This window comes from Dermacentor andersoni, chromosome 3, assembly GCF_023375885.2.
Source record: "Dermacentor andersoni chromosome 3, qqDerAnde1_hic_scaffold, whole genome shotgun sequence".
In the NCBI taxonomy this organism is placed as follows: Eukaryota; Metazoa; Arthropoda; class Arachnida; order Ixodida; family Ixodidae; genus Dermacentor; species Dermacentor andersoni.
In genome coordinates this window covers 139932917-139950582 of record NC_092816.1, presented here as the reverse complement: position 1 = coordinate 139950582, position 17666 = coordinate 139932917, and the positions used below count along the sequence as shown (strand labels likewise).

At 45.8% G+C, this 17666-nt stretch overlaps 1 protein-coding gene across 1 annotated transcript; it reads left to right on the top strand.

Moving 5' to 3' along the window:
* Positions 1 to 9230: 9230 nt before the first annotated feature.
* On the top strand, positions 9231 to 15496 carry LOC140216550 (uncharacterized). Its single transcript, XM_072286920.1, has 3 exons — positions 9231 to 9560; positions 13997 to 14117; positions 15265 to 15496. Exons 1-3 carry the CDS (start codon positions 9231 to 9233, stop codon positions 15381 to 15383), a joined length of 570 nt encoding a protein of 189 aa, XP_072143021.1. The 3' UTR covers positions 15384 to 15496.
* Positions 15497 to 17666: the final 2170 nt, after the last annotated feature.

Genomic DNA, 17666 nt, shown 5'->3' with positions numbered 1-17666 from the left:
TGCATTTTCCTTACTCCAAAGCATCAGAGAGGATCCTCACTTTTGTGGGCATTCAGAGTGGAAAGCATTTTACAAAAGCCCTATATAACCTTGCCTGATCATGGCAATTGCAGCGTGGCTTTGAGACTTTTGACAAAGGTTATACTATGCTTGGATATAACACTTATCTGCTTGCACAACTAGGCCAACTCACATAAATTTAAATACTACTGAGTAAGCACATAAAGTTCAGTGGTTTTGCTGCAGCAATGTGGTGTGAAATGTTGGAGCATTCATTTTGTATTGCTACTAAGATAATTCCTGCACTATTGGTAGTTTCATTTCTGTAAACACATACAACAACAACAAAAAGTTAATCACTCCCCACCACAATTAAGTCTTGTGTGATTACATGCAAAATATAAGACTATGCTAGCACCTCGCTGTGCAGAAATAAGGCACAGCGCTCAAGTATTACTATAAAAGCGTCCTTCACAATAATTTTTCAACTGCACGAAAAAAGACAAGAGGGGTGATTTATTTCAACACACATACTTGGATGCAGTAATTCTACTTTTTGCCTTCCTTAATGTAGCCTAAAGAGATGAACAAATGCCAACCTGCCCAACTATCTATGACGGTTCATGATTATGTGTAGGAAAAACAAGAAGGGAGGGAAAGAAAGAAATAAATAATAAAAAAATAAAGAGATGTATTATAATAATTGCCGTCGATGCCCTGCCTTAATATATGCACCAGTTTATCAATATTTATAATCAGCCTAAGGTAACTAAATGTGCTCTATGTTTAATTATCTTCCTCAGCCACTAAAACCTGAAAAAATATTTGCAGACAATTTCGTTGGCTCCATAGCACATCTTATTTTAATTATGTAATAATTTTCGATTGTCGGGAGTTCTCTTATTCTTGGTAAATTATCCGTTAATACGCTCACAACTTGCGGCTATCGGAGATTATTCGCACACCTACACATCGAGAGCAATAAAAACGCCAAATGAACTCACAACAGCTACATATATCCACTGCAACACATAATTGTCTGCAAAGGGGCTTTACAACAACCTTAGTTAGCATGCAGTGAAGCGCTATCGGTCATCCTTTTAAGCGCAGTGAAAAACTTTCTACCGCCTCATACATTCTTGATGTTTTATGTCTCACAGGTAGCCACTAATAGCTGTTTACCTGCGAAGTAAGTTTTTGCGGCATATTGTGATGAGTTTCAGGGGCTGTGATTGTATCGGCTTCACCGCGACAAACTAATGTTGGGCAGCGAGGGATGCCGTTGGTTTGAATTCTATTTCTGATTGCAGTGTACGATGACAGATCATCCGCAACTAAATATAGGAACGATTTACGTAAAGCTGCAGTGTTGTAGTGTCTTCATGCCGGCGAGAAATTTCAATTTCGACTTTTTTCTTTCTTTTTGCGCACGTAATATTTGTTACGTGTACTGCAGAGAAGCTGTATGTCAGACATGCACGTTTTTTACTCGTTACACTATTTCTAAGAAATGAATCGTTTTAACAATGAACTGCTGCGCATAGTCACACTAATTTCGCAAGAAATCCTTGCAAATTGGTGTTTGTACTACATGTCTTTTGGTGTGTGCAGCGTTATTGAATCCTTTTGCTGTATCCGTATCGTCCGTCAGCTGCAGTTGCCGTTAAAGCTGCGTAACAATGCACCAGTATTCAGACACTAAAACAATGTGATATAATTTACGCTAATATTTTATGTAACATTTAGCAATTTATTTCTTAGTTCTTTTCTTTCTGTTTATTGATATATCAAGTGCGCTGCCAATGGCGCTGCTGGTGCAGTTTACCAGTGCGGGACTCGTGAAAAATGGCGCTTTGTGTGCCGTGTTTTGAACGTATTAGGTCATGTTTGAATGTGGTCAGCAAAAACTGGAAATCTTTTTTGGTAAGGTGTTCTGGCTGTACCAGAGCCTGTATCTGACTTTGTTATAGCTTCGTGATTTCTTTGTACCGCAGTTCTTTAATAATTGTATGGATAGCATCAATACATAAGCAACGTATCCACTGGCATGGTTCCTCGGCAAGGTGCCAGCAATTTTTAACGGAGTGTTTCCACGCCTCAAATTCAGTAACCGTTGTGTTGTGGCTTCCTGCTTTGCGTGTCTGACATTCAGGTCGCATACGCTGGCATAATGGGTAAAGACCGCAACTTTTTCGAGATGGGTTATGGTCTGCGTTTTTAGGTGGTTGGAGTCGTCAGTTTTTTTTTTCCTACTGTTACTGAAACTTTCACAATCTAATTCACAGGACGTGAAATTGGCAGTTTATTTGTAGCGTCAATCAAACATTGGCTCAATATAAATCTTAGTTTACCACAAGAAAGAAGTGATTCATGCTTTATAGTATATTGCAGTTCTTCAACCAGCTGACTTACAAAGGCAGACCTGTCAGAATAGCTTTTCAAAAAATGCACCAAACGAATTGGCGGAATTTTGTATTCACATTTCATGCCCATTCGGGCCACTCTGAGAAGCACTTTAATCAATAAAACACGTTGCTTGGTAGTTTGTGCATGATGTTTTACCAGTATTGGGGCGCCGCAAGAGACCAGAGACGACAGAACCAACTGTTAACACCAACGAACTGGTAGGTGAAACTTATATTGTTATCTACTGTAATGAATGCAACTTTATGGGATATCGCTATTGATTATGCCTATGGGCATGATATTATGCCTATACGTATGTGCTGTATGTAAGACTGTCTGTATAGTCTTGTGTTCTGGAAATAAATTAGTCGGAAATGTGCACCACACAACGTTGGTTCTGTCGTCTCTGGTCAATTGCTGCGCCACAATTCTGGTAAAAAGAACACCTTGGCTTAAATTATGTCACCAGCTCTCAGAAAAAAATTTAGGAATCAAATCTCAGTGTTAAAATTTTTGTTTTGCACAGTTAATTAGGCATTTTAATATGGCTGAGCTATTAAAACAGCAGAGATACATTTTTTTTTAAATAAAAAGGTGCCAAAATATGGGTGCTAGGCCAGCAGTAATAACTACAAACCTAAAGGCATAAAAGATTGATTTGGTAAATATGTAGAAATATTGGGCTGTGCAATGAACTACTATGATTGCCATATTGAAGCGTGTTTCATAAAAAAAATTCTAAAATTGCCCCTTTATTGCAAGTTTTTAACAAACAATTGCCCATTTTATCAAACTTAATTGCACTTTTCAAACTATGCTGGTTCATTGCACAGGTTTGTGTACCAAGAAACAGTACACACCATTTATACAGAAATGCATATGAGAAAAAAATGTCACGAGTGTTCGCATAACAAGATATTATACATAAAAATCAACTTCGGAAAGAAAAACATTAAATTTTTGAAACAAATGTACACGTACAAATCCACCAGGCTCGTAGCTTGGGGCCTCCTTGGAAGTGACACGGTATGATTTTACATGAGCTGCAGTTCTTTTATTTTGTACCGATGTACTGCCTTCTTTTGGTGGTTTTGGTCTGCTAAGAACTTTCACAAAAGCAGTCTTTCAGCGTAGAACTTTTCCATGAGTCAAGAAATACTACAACTTCGTCTTGAACATATTGTCACAGGTATAAAACTATTTACACGGTGTATTTACAAGGTGCATATAAACAGCAGCCGAAAATCCCAAGAGGCTGTTGCCACTTCGTCGTCTTCACCATTGACGACCTTTCCTCTTTTACCATTGTAACACAACCCCCGGCAGAAAAAGCACCATCCCAGTGCTTCAGATGGGGCCGTCGGTAAGGGCATAGTAGGGCTTAAGCTGAGAGACATGTACGACGTCAGGTGATGTGGAACGGGTAGCGTGACGGAGGTCTCGGGGATTATCTCATATGTGACATTGGTCACTTGACGTAGATCACGGTAAGGGCCTTTGCAGCATGAACGGAGTTTCTCGGAGAGCCCCACTAGGCGGCAAGGGCACCAAAGTAGCACGAGAGAGTCTGGTGAAAAATATTTGTCACGATGGCGATGATTGCAAGTGTGCCGTTGAGATTCCTGCGATGACTGTGGTCGAGCTACCGATCCTCTTCGCGCCAAGTGCCAAGGGATTTCTCGAGTTAACAATGTTCCGGTCGATTGCGGCCGTGGAGTCCTCTATTGGATACCTCTAATAATGCATTTAACGGTGCCATATGGCGCGGTTTGATATGCGCCAACCACGTGGTCCTTGCCACCAATGCAGATCGATTTTATCTCGGCGTAACGTGAAGCACGTATATCGTCGGGGGTACTGACCACCATGATGTTTTGTTGCAAGTTGGGGCAGAAGGTGTCCGCTGCTCCTTCCTCCCTTGATACGTTCGCCGCCGTCATGATGGCTGATGCCAGGGTGGCGGTCTGAGTCCTCGCGATGTTAAGGCCTCCCCGAGGCCGCACTATCACCTTGGTCTCCTCCCTCGGTAGAGCGTCTGGCATCCTTGCTGCCCTCGTCACCGAAGCTTTCACGTTCCTGGCAAAGTTCTTCGTCGTAGGTCTTGACTGGCGAGCGGCAGTCCCCTGGCCGGCCAAGGTCTTTATACGCCGGCCTACGTGCGACCAGTCTGCATCGTCGTTGAATTCCTCGGAAGAAATTTCTTCCCCTTGAATTTCAACACACATCTGGCTAACGCCGGAATTCGCCGGGTCCCGAACAATGGACATCTCCATCTCGGTCGACATGTTTGTATAGCCGCCGCCCGAAGACGACGGCCTTTCCTCGCAGAGGGTGGGCCTGGCTATGGGCAGATCCAAGCTGTTCGATTAGGCTTAGTGGAACGGCGCCGGCCTCCCCGGAAAGTCCCGGGAAATTGGCGAAAAATCGTACCTTTTGGTAGCCACCGGTGCCGGTTGATGAGCCGCACTCTCACAGACACAGTGGTAATAGTTATACCGCGGTAAAAAATAATTAGCACTGCAAAATTGGTCATAAAATCCGGAGCCGATGTGAGCACGTCAGCTCAGACCATGGCTCATCCCCACCACCTTGCGAAAGCAACAAACTGTGGAGAGGCTATGATGTGCATTTAAGAAACTCTGGTCACATCGACTTAACATTATGGAGCAGCTCCTCAACAGTTGCATGTAAAGAACTGTAGGTGACGAAAACGAATTTAAGGCTTTGCATTGCGGGGCATTGAAGCCCTGGTGTTGCTTTGGCACATTGAAGACATTCTATGAATCAATCCAAATCTGAACTGCGTCTCGATGTGGCCGGCTTCAGGCGGCATGCAAGACTACAGCATCAGTAGCAGCAGGAGGAAAGTCGCACAAAAAGGCAAAGAAAGTTTCACTTCAAAAGAAGTGCTGTCGGCGTTTTGTTTTTATGACAGCAGTTTGTGGGCTATCCTTCTCAAAATTCCGAGAAATAACTTTGTCAAGAACGTAAGATGAGGTATGAGAGACTTTAGTGCTATAATGATGTGAAAATATAACCCGCACGTGCCGCATGTCATATCGCAATGCGTGACATATGGCATAAGTATACCTAATATGTATGGAAATTTGTGCTCGAGGTCGGCGCACGATCAACGCCGGATTTTCTGTGTAACGGGGCCCTAAAGCTGTCGCTGTAAAAGTGAGCGCTTGAGAGGAAAGCGACTTCGTGCTCGGCTTGTGAACTCCGCGCGTCGAGGGGCGGCTCGGGCACCCTTCAGGTGTGTCCCGCATTGAATATGTCTCACCATGTTTTTCAGTATAATGCAGGTAGGAAACGAGTTCCTGGCCACAGCCACAGGGAAGCTGTCTGTGACGAGTGCGAAGGTCAGCGCCATAAATAAAGATGAGGCTGAACGGGGGGTAAGTGATTGCTTTCTGTTAATTCAAATACACTTCCTTGGTTTTTGTCACAAGCTCTTAGTGTGTATGTCAACTCTACCAATTCTACGTAACGTTTACGAATTCGGAGGCACCTGAGCGGGCCCTGATCCGCTTACATGTTTATCGAAGTGGATCAGGGGCCACTCGTTCGCGATTTGCAATAAGGAGGAAAGTGTTCTTTAAGCCGCATTCAAATCGTTTTTCACCAAATGGACCTTCGGTTTCCTTTGCCACGCTTCGACTCATAAGCGTTTAAACTCGCATATCGGTCAGGAAGAAAACGTTACGGCGATTAAAGTCGCAGCCCGCATTAAAATACGGTCACCGTCACGAAGCGTTCAGCCTAAACCTCGGTGACACGGCAGCAACGCAAATGGTAACTCGCACTGCGCGCGTCTCATAGCAAATGCAAAATGACGAAGAAATAATATCTTATTACGAACACATTTGCTCCGACTCCCGGTTTATGTCAGTCATTTTAAATATCCGTAAGTTTCACAACTGGGCTACCCGCCTTCTCCCTCACTGTCGGAAACGTGCAATTAATTATTCGCCCTTCCGTGCGGCAGTGCCTGAAGCAGCAAGGAAAACGTGCAAAGAAAACGCGCGCGGCAGGAACAGTTCGTAGCGCGCGCTGAGTCATTCGAAATGTGCAGCTCCAGGGCAAAATCTGCGGTTTCAGGCGGAAAATGCGTGCGTGAGCCTCAAAAGCTTCCTTTATTGCTTTCGCTCAAGAGTTAGAAGCGCATCGCACCGGAACAAAGCAGAGGCGCGCTCTACCGCGTCACCGGCGCGTTTCCGTGCTCGAAACCCCGACGAAGCGGCAGCCAACTGCTCTGTTCCTGCGGGAGGGTGCGGCAAGGTGCAATGCAATGCACCGTGCAATGTATTGTTCAATGCACATCTCATGTTTCATTGGAAATATCTTGAAAAAGCATCTTTTGTAATCCCTCTCCTGGTTGGGCAGCATTGCTTCCTGCAGTATTGTGTAAATAAATAAATGAACAAAGGATGTAACGTTGGCTCTTAGAAGTAAAGTAGCTGGCTTGTTGCAGCACTGTGGAAGCTGCACAATTTCTTAGCCGATTCTTAGCGTTGTCTGCGCAGCGTCTGCTTACAGTATGATAAATGGCAATGTATGTAAGAATGACGCAATGAGCGAAGAATATGAGGTTGAAAATAGCAGCGTGTTTTGATGATAAAGTGAATACAAAATGAAATGTAATTTAGAAGCGAGTTAACCATGCGTATTTAACAGCTTGTCTAAAATGACACCCAAAATTTTAGCGCTGTCAGATATTGCTAGGATATGATTAGTTAATGATACACCTCACGAGGTGGAATTGTTGTTTGAAGGTTGTGAAACAAAACATGTTTTTGAAGGACTGATTAGAAGATAATTTGGTGCTTTAGTGAGCACTACCTGTCGATATTGCCAAGATCAGGGTTCAGCTGATCTTGCATTACTGTCAATCACTAGTGAGATGAATAAATGGTTGTCATCGGCATACAAGAGGAACTTGTAACTGGTAAGCGAATCGGGTAGATTGTTGGGGAACAACAGGAACAATAAGGGACCTAATAATACAACCTTGAGGAACACCAAATATGATAAAGTTAGCCAATGAAAGGTGGTCATTGTCAAGTACAACTTGAGACTCATTAGTTAGCTAGCCATGAAGTACCAGTGATGCCGTAGGCCACTGTAGTTGATACAAAAAAATAGAATGGTTCAGAGTACCAAATGCTGTAGTTCGGTGAATGAATGCTGCTCCCACAATTAACCCGGTATCCATAAACCTGATTTTTATGGCCTCGTAGCGCGAGTGTCGGCGTAACCGAGCGAATGAGCACAACGGCGAAGGATCAAAGAGCGACACGCAGAGCAGCGGAAAATGAAATGTGGCGATAGTGAAGAGATCGCGAGGACGAAAGCGGAGTGGGAGGGGGAGGGTGCGGCGAAAACTTGAGAAGAAAAGCGTAGTGCCCTGCATGATGCGTGCTTCGTGGCAACGATGGCGCCATCTCGCAGCCATCGTGCCACATGCGCGTCGTTTGTATGGACGGAGTGCTGCATGAACGGACATCGGTCGACGGTGTGTGGCGGCTGCTGCGAATTCCGCCCACGCATCACGATTAGCGAGGCAGTCGCGCCACGCTTTGCTCCGTTTGCAAAGTGCCGCACGAGACAGATTTGGATGCCAGCTAATATCTCGTGAAATGGGAACACGTAACCGCAGACGAATTTTTTAACCTTCGGCTCGCGTGAAAGAATGTACTTTTCAAAAAATCTGGTGCGGCTCGCTGGACAGGCCCCACGGACGGACTCCTCGGTGGCGTTCCGTGATTCTCCTCGCATGGGCACAGTATGTTGCAGAAGTCGCGGGGCACTGTTATCGTTGTGCGGTCCTTTTCTCGTCTTGATAATAGATTGTTTTTTTTTTTGCAAGTACTGCTCCAGTAGGGCACATGTAACCGGCAAAATAAGGTCTCAGGAGAGCACCCGAGATTATAATAAAGTAGACGGTGCAGGATATCCAAATTCTTTTTCTGGCTGTCCACGATAGCGGACAGCTGATCTTCCTTGGCACGCGTAGGCCTCGGTGAGGCCCATCCTAAGGACCAGTCCGGATTCAAGCTTTGGTATTCCCGTTGCCGCTTTGGTGTCCTGGAGGTGCCCCAAATAATACTATAAGACCGTTGTTGCGACTGGTAAATAAAAACTATATAAAAAAAGAATCACGCCTACGTGCCAACTTGTGACGCACCGATACCGCGCCCCTTCGAGAAGCATTATGGAGTGCCAAAGAGGAATTTAAGAGGATGAGCAAAATGAGAACAAGGTGAAAGCAGGAGACATTTCGACGCAGAGAGGGTGTTAGGTGGGTGGGTGCGGCAACCCTCTCTCCTTTAGAAGAACCCCACCTATATATACTGTGGTGAGGAAAGCACGTCGCCTTGAAGAAAAGTCCTCTTGTCGAAACGTTGGCTCCTGCTTTCACCTTGTTCTCGTTTTGCTCATCGTCTTGAATTTCCATCTCCCGCCTTCCCCTTGTTTTCTAAAGAGGAATTTAGGAATTTACCGGCCTGGCGTTGGCATGCGCAGTGCAACAATTTCTGCCTTTTTCTCGCTTAATGTTATTGTTGTTGTGTTGCTATGTCTTTCTTGTTAAAGTTAATAAAATAACCATAAAAGGTTTCCGCCCCCAGGAAGTGGATCCATCGGGGCGGCGGGAGGGAGAGAACAGGAGGTCAATTCAGGTATTATTGACCATTTTTGAGTCTTGTAAAAATCGAAGTAATGACTGGAATATAAAGTGCTGGCTATTGCCAGGCATCTAAATCCTCGGGCCTCACAGTAGCGGGGAGAGTGTCTATCGCTCTCCTGCAGTGCTAGAGTATATGTTTCTCATCCAGCAACTGCTTCCTTGGACAGGATCGGTAAGTGGCTGGAGACGCATCCTGGTGCGGCGGGCTGGCGTCACTGCAGTCACCCTGACGATGCGTCGGAGGCGTGGCTTCAGCACGGGTAAACTTCCCTGGAAGAAGCACAGGATTTTCTGGGAGGATGTTTCCGGAACGCCGCTCTTCAAGCCGCCTTCGCCAGGACTATGTCCGGGTGGATGGGGTATCGGTCATCAGGCACTTGTGGCCCCGTCTCTGAGGGGCAGGAAAGAAGCTCCCTTTCCAGAGGGTAGGACATTCGGTTGCCAGCAACCCCACCATGACCAGGTATCCATGCGAGACACACAGTGTGGCCAGCCTCGTCGGCGATTCGCATCGCCCGGTGTATTAAGTTAACAGGACCATTGCGAGAGTCCAGTCGGGCGCAGGCCTTTATGGAGGCCTGCAAGTCTGTGTAAACAGTCCGAGTGAAGGCTGCAAAAGGAGGCCTGAGAATGGCATTGCATGAAGCGGGTATCGCAGCTACTTCCGACGTTAATGGGTCGTTGCAGGTAGGCCGGCAGGAGGAGTAGGCCGCGACAGTACGTGGGCAGTAGTGCACTAAGACTGAAGCGTCGTCACTGAGGGCACTGTCGGTGTAGAAAGCATGGTGACAGGGAGGAGAAGTGTAAATGTCTGCTTGATGCCGCCTTGTGTAAGACAACTGCCTCTTTGCATGATGGGCATTCACGTTTTGAGGAATCGGTGCAGGTCATGGGACAATGTCACAGAGCACGGCAAGAGGGCAGAGGCGTTGAGGGGACTGGAAAATGAAGAAGCGAGATGATGCTGCGATAGGATATCGTGGATCTTAATTGGAACTGATGTGAATCCTTGGCAGCCTCGGCTAATGCCTGGTTTGGATTCATTTGGGCCATTTGAGCAAGGCGGTGTAAGGGCACGAAACGCGGCAGGCTGGTGACAACTCCCATGGCTTCGTGGTGGAGCGATTGGAGTTTTTATGGTTGCTTTTGGGTCAGACTGCAGGTGTTATAGGCCATATACAGCACGTGAAATTGGTAGAGCAGCCACAAAGCTCCTCACTTCCCCAGTTTTTGTATGCAATGCAGCGGATTAGGCGGAGTATCTGATGCCAGGTTCGAGTGACGTTGTGATGCCATGTTGCTGCACCACTGGCTCCGTTGATGTGGATGCCTAGAACTTGAACACTGTCTTGCTGAGATATTTGTTCGCCATCAAAAGTGAATGAAAATCGCGAGGCTAAATGGGCTGGGTTTGTGCCCAGTACAAGTTAGTTCTGTCAACAGAAGACATGAGTCCGACCTGCTTTAGAAATGTTGTAGTTGTGTCAATCCCAGCTTAAATGGCATCGGACTAGTCGGCGTCGGAGCCCCGTTGGTCCGTATTGTGACATTGTCCATATACACACTGAAGGGAAGTCCAGGTATCTCAACCAGGCAATAGCAGAGTGGTGGCATCACCAAGTTGAGCAGTAATGGCGAGAGGACTGCGCCTTGCGGCACTCCCACTCGTGATTTCTTCAATGCGGAAAGTCTGCCCTATGGCAACCTGATATTCGCGGTTAAATTGAAAGCCGCGCATGTATGACCAGGGTTTGCCTGGGATGCTTGAGACCGACCAAAATAAAGTAATCGAGAGCAAGGACCCTTTAGGCTTCGCCGGAACACCTCGATTCGACGTCCCGAACGAGAAACGCGTGATGACTACACCACCAAGTGAAAGAGCCGCCGTGAACCTGCGTCCCTATAACGTCAAACTATTTCAATATGTTTTTATTCCAATTTCCTGACGTCAAATGTGCATAACTGCCGACGCAAGCATCGGGCGGGGACCGGGGACCCGCAAGATGGCCTAAACAGACCAATCAAACGCTCTCCTCATTTATAGAGGTCACTATTGTTTGCTTTAAAAACGAATAACATTGCCTACACTGAGCGACTTGTCTCATCTAATTGGCTGTTAGGAGGCGAGGAGCACACTCAAGTGGAGAGGGATTGAATGGGGCCGAGCCAATGCACTGAAAATCGATCACCGTATGAAGAGGATGGTTCAAGTGTCTGGGATTGGTCCGTTTTCCCTTACGTATATTGCGGTGGCTGGTCGAAAATGGCGGCCATATGCAACAGAAGTTTAAGAATTCAACTAAGAAGGATCCTCAGCAACGAAAAGTTGGCTGAGTGAGGCCGTAATTGTGCCGGAAGTGCTCGAAAACGTTACAATGCCACGCAAAAAGTTTAATTGTACACAAATAAACCATGCTCTATGGCAGGTGCGTGTAGCCAGAGCCTGAGTGATCGGCGGCAGTCATTTTCTATTCCTTTCCGCACGGGGCAGCCTGCGGCCATTCAGAGAAAAATTCAGTTTGATTCGGCATATTAATGCATCTTTAACGCGGACACGTCACTTTCACGCGGTGAATTTTCACGGTGTTGAGACGCCACGTGACAGGAAGGTGAAGTAGTTGCAGCCCGAAAACTTTTGACCGATAGCCGAGGGCTAATGGTGTCGAACCAAAAATGGCTATTTTTCTTTTCCTCGGTCTCATCATGTATAATCGGAGTGTACACACCATATCAGATGGGGAGCTATCGCGGTTTACGTGACGTCGTGTGGCTGACAGGCGAAGTGGGGGTTACCCAAAAAAGCTGTTGACCAATCGCGGAGGGCTGATTGCCGAATTGGAATAGAAAAGCTCGGAATAGCTTTAAGTTTTAGCGCCCTTGGATAACGTAGCCATCTTTGTTTATTTAGACAGTATTGCCAGCTCTACTAACGGCTTCTGGAGTAGCCAATAAGGAATGTGAACGTAAACCATCTGAGATTTTAGCGGCAGCCGTCATACAAGGATACAGGAGGAGTCTGATATGAAGTCCTATCTTGTCACAATGGTTTAGAAATTGTTTGCGTGGTTGTTGGGACAAGTCAGACGTGGGATCATACCACGTGTATCCTGCTCCTGCGTTTAAAGCATAGCAGAAATCACGCTTTCATTGGTGCTGGCGTGAATGGCCAACTCTGCACATTACATTTCACATTTGGGAAAGCATTTGGACGCGGTTGTGATATTCACACCGTAGTGGCGACGCAGCCTGTGTATGTGAATCTGTTTCATATCTACACGGCAAATGTGACGTTCTGTTCGCTGTACCTACGTTGAAAGCTAATCCTATTTAGCTCCCCCACAGAGGAGTAAGAAATTTGAACAAGAGGGTATTGACGATCCTAAGCAACTTGTTGGCTAATACATGCCTCGCCAAATAACATAGAAGCTTAACTGTTATGAAACGTTTGGCGCATGTTCGATGAGCTGGACGGAATCATAACTTTCGCCTTTTACCACGGCAGCCCATTACTTGTGACGGCTTTCATGAACAGACAACCTGTTAAAACTAAAGCTTCAGCCACTTGTGATGTTAGGCGCAATCCACCACAATGCTGTCAGCGTACTGCTCTTCCTTCGTTGTAAGCCTATGAATCGCACATGCACCTGGCACATGCACCTGCAAAAACCTAGCAGCAATCGATGTAAGCGCGCTGGCTCAGCGCAGTGCCTACCGCGTGAGGTACAGCGGAGCATGGCACTTGCGGAGACGGAGGTCATTAGCGCGCATGCGCGAGTATGAGTGGGTACGAGAGAGGAAAGGTGGGGACTATTGCTCCTTGAATATGACTCTGCCTTGGTGGCCTAGGCACAACAAAGGAGTTTCTCAGCGGGTGTTGTATGCGTTTGACCCTAGGCGTGCCGGCAGAAGTCACGGAGCGCGGTAGCCCTGAAGTTAGCGTCGCAAGTTGGCGGCTGGACGTAATTATATTTGTTCAACTGTGTTTTTTAGTAATGGTAATAACGTGTCATTATTTCGCATTATTGGCGGCCTTTTCAGGACACCAAAGCGGCAACGGGGACACCACAGCTACAAACCGGACTGCTCCGGTTCGCCGAGCCCTGTGCGGCCCCAACCCACGGGCCGCCCTGCTTCTAGCTTTGGTGCCCCCCACTACCCCTTGGGTGCCCTAGAGCTCCTGTGCCGCCTGCTTTATTATAATCTCAGGTGCGCTCCTGAGGCCTCCATTAGCCAGTTACATGTGCCCTCCTGGAGCAGTGCTTGTAAAAAATGCAATCTATCGTTGCGACAAAAAAAGCTACCCGTGACTTATACCACATCATTCAGAACCTTGCCCCTTCAGACACAGTGATCACCAACCGATACCCACTGCCACACCGTGCGGGCAGCCACTGGCGGAGCATAAACAAACTCGACTGCACTCCGCAATGCCGGCATATCTAGGGGGCAATTCTACAACACGTGCCAAGAAACCTCCTCCGTAGTGCCTAGGCAAGTCAAATATTCAAGGAGCAAAGGCCCCCAGATAGAATTTCTCTCTCGCAACCGCTCTTACTCACGCCGGCGCAGAAATGTCGAACACCAGAAGAAACACCCCGCCCCGCAGTACCTACTAGCGAATGTAAGAATGCCACCGGGATATAGGTGCCCTGGGAGATCGACAGACACGCGCTACTCCTACGCCTCTTCATGGTTCTTTTCATTGGTCCTGCAATGCTTTGGAAGCGCCAGCTTCCACGACCGCCAAATTTTGTTCAGAAATGAAATAGCCATAATTTTTGTTATTTCATTACATTCTTTAATATGCTCATGTATGTTAGATATTGCTAATATGTGCATTTACTCATGGCATCTTGTTGTAAGACAGCAGAAAGACTGAAAGAAATATTCCTTCTGCAGTTTTCAGTGGAGAGATTGTCTGACACGGGCCTCATGGTTAGGCTAAATGACGTTAGCAAAGTCGGCAGGGCTTGTAAGGATTTCCGTGTGGTGGGGCACAAGGAACAAGGTGTCATGGTTGGTAAGTGATTCCCCATATCTCAATATCTATGATTCCATAGAATTCCCTATATATGATACAATTCCTTAGAAGAGTTTGACATTCTGCACCAAGAGACACGCAGGACGAACTGCGCCTACATAGAAGCGAGTGGAGCGCATAATGTGGGTCATCCATTGCCTGCATGGTTTTGGGTGCATCGTACTGCAGTGGTGCTCTAGATCATGAATGCTGCAGAGTGCTTGCATACGTAATTTACTACTGCTCAGGCTCTAATTATTCCACATGCTTGACACTTCGTCTACACCTGGTCTATAACTTGCCCCTAATTTTAATCAACTGTAGGCAAGGCTTCATGTTTAGTCCACCGAAGATACAGGGGAAACATTCAACAAAACTTCTGGATATTTAAACAAATCAGGACCCAACAATTATTGGCAACGCTCCTAATTACACCATAAATGTTAACTGTGCCACGGCTTGCACTTAATATACATTGCATTTTCGTTGCCATAGAACTTGCTGGCGACATTAGGAACTGAGCTGATGACGGCCGTACGACACTTTCGAAGGCTTGCTCTTTTTTTTATTCTTAGTCGTAATTGCACGCTTTAACTAACTGCAATTTTTTTAACTTGTACAAAGGGGCATGTTATAATTTTTTAAGGCCGTGCTGCTTGCTTATTCAACCTTGTGGCCGAGCGTTTGCTGTAATTATTATTGTATGTAATTATAAATTCGCTAGCAGATTTTCACTTACTTCACACAGTAACAGTACTTCACACAGTAACAGTAGGAAAACGTGCAAAACACCGTTCATGATTGATGTCAGCTATTGGGTCTTTGTTTTGTCAGCAAGCCCAAGAGGTGGTTCATGGACCTTTTAACCGAGTCTCCTTACACCAGAAAAGAGTGTACTGACTGTTGATCAATTTCCTTCTAGGATAAGTTGTTGGCAACGCTAATGATAAAAAAAAACATTATAAAAAACGACATACAGCGTGAAGGACAAGGACTGCGAGAGACACATACACTGCGCTGTGTATGTCATCTATTGCAGTCCTTGTCATTCGTGCTGCACATCGTTTTTTACCGTGAATTACCAACTACCCCAAGCAACCACCCTAGAATAAAAACACTCGATTAACAAAAAATCTTGTGTTTCCAGACCTCAAAACTAATGCGATGCGATTGGATTTGGCCTACAAAGCCGAGGCTGGTACCTCAAGTGAGGACGGGAAGATGGACACGACCGTGACAGTGAAGGGCGTGGGCATCTCTCTATAGCTGATGCGCCAGCTCACAGACCTCCTGATAAAAGAACTGGTGTGAATGATGAACCATCACCATCATAATCTTGTGCCTCATCACTTGTAAATAAATCAACATCATCACCATAGGCTCAACTTTGGGGGAGAGGGGGAGGGCTCAGCAGAACCTCCTCGAGGGATGCTGAAGTCAACTCCCCCAACCTAAAGTGTCATTACCAGAGTTACCCATATTTGGCATTTCTTTTTAGTTGCAAGTTGTCGCATACGTGCGACGATAGGACAAGCGCATTAGAAGCACCACAGACATTTTTTTGTTCAATTTGCACTGCGATTGAAAACTATTCCACCGAGCTGGGGTGCCCGCCTCTTGCCCTACACGCAGGTGGGGAGGGGGGACGAAAAAGTCCCCGTGCGTTGAGGCAATTTCCACTGCAAACACCTTACACACACACAACATATTTAAATACATAGACACGACGAAGTTCATTTTATTCTTCAAGAGAAGGAGGTAGCCAACTTGACTATTTCTAATGGTATGAGTAACGTATGCCTAGAGAATGAATATGTTGCTGTATGTTAACCTCGAGTGACCGTTTGGTAGAGTCTTGCCAACAGAAGTTGAAATCCACGTGAAGGCTATATGCCTCATTATCGCTTCTCTTTCTAGCAAGCCATATAATAATTTACAACATTAGGGATGAAAACATCGCCGTGCAGATGTCATAAATATATATAATTGACTCGGTAACCGAATTGAGACCTAGCCGGTTTCACTGCAAGTCGTAATCAATAGCAGTCATGCACACCAGAGGTTATACTCGGAGTTGCAGTGAAAAAAAAAAGAACGGCTGCAGTTTCACCAGAAAGACGGAGTATTAGTGATAGTGAAGTATATACCGTATTTATTCGAATCTAGGCCGATAGTTTTTTTTCAAATAATATTCCGAACTCTAGGGTCGGCTTAGATTCGAGGGTTTTAAACGCCCCAGTTTTTCATTGAAACTGCCAAATATGGTGCATAGCTAGCGCCATCTAGAAAAGTCATTATCGCAGCCGCTACTAGCCGTGCCACTAGCCAAACGTACACAAGCAAGGTCGCCATTTTGACTGTGTCGTGTCGGCCATATAGGTGTGCGGAGTGGTGTTATCGCGATGGCACCAAGCAGGAGATGCCATTACAGTGCCGCTTGAAGCGAAAAGTTGTGATAGCCGCAGAGGCATCGTCAAACCTTCAAGCCGGGCGGGACTTCGGCGCCGACGAGAAAAACGTCCGTCATTGGATGGGACAATGACAGCAGCTTTTTGCGTGCGCCGCAGTGAGGATTGCATTTAGCGGACCAAAAAAAAGGCCGTCACCACGAAGTGGAGACAGTTCCTTCGCATACTCTAGACATGTTCTTCGCATACATAGATCTCTCTAGACATATTACACACATACCTCTTATCTAGACATATTCCTTTGCATACTCTAGTGGCTGACTGTATGCGAAATTATTCACAGGGGCCCCTGACCATGAGAAGAAAATTTATAGAAGAATAAAATTCGGTTGGAGCTGAGTGTATGCAAAGGAATACATTTATACTTAGGACAATTACTCACAGAGGACACTGATCATGAGAAGGAAATTTACAATAGAATAAAATTGGTCCGTAGCGCATACAGGAGACACTCTCGCATCCTTACTGGAAGCGTACCATTTCACTAAAAAGAAAAGTGTACAATTAGTACATTCTAGCGGCGCTAACATATGGGGCAGAAACCTGGAGTGATTTGACTGGCTACTTTTACTTTTAAAGGCTGCCCAGAAATTCAGTTTTTTACGCGATCTTGTGATCTGTAAACCGTTGTGGTTGACTGTACTATACCTTGAACACATGAGCTGTGGTCTGAAGAGTAAAGTTAAGTGTGTGAAATCAACACAGTGTGTGGGCTTTAGTCTCTGAATCAGTAGGTGCGTAAGCCAAAGTTCCACCAGTCAGAGTTAGAATCAGTGAGTCCAAGAGTCTGAGTGGCATTGAGCGCAGTGATTTTCTACATCCGAGTAAAGTCGGCGCCTTCCAGCAATGGTAAGTTTTGGTGTGAGTAAACCTGATGTCGAAAATATATTTTGTGACTAAGCGTGGCTGTGCTTCATTCATTTTGCCAAACAATAGCGTTATTTCCAGCCTTAATCAAGTATAAGACAAAATACATGCACAAAAATTGTCGATTTGGTTCATGCGGACAAATTAGTTACTTCAATGGTTTTGTTTAGCCAAGACGACAGCAATAGGCTGCACCCTTCCAAGGCTAAAGCAC

Coding starts and splice junctions, on each gene's coding strand:
- LOC140216550 (XM_072286920.1), top strand. CDS start 9,231: ATGTTTCTCATCCAGCAACTGCTTCCTTGGACAGGATCGGTAAGTGGC. Junction 9,561..13,996: donor AGCAACCCCACCATGACCAG/GTATCCATGCGA, acceptor TTCCTTCTGCAG/TTTTCAGTGGAGAGATTGTC. Junction 14,118..15,264: donor GGAACAAGGTGTCATGGTTG/GTAAGTGATTCC, acceptor TTGTGTTTCCAG/ACCTCAAAACTAATGCGATG.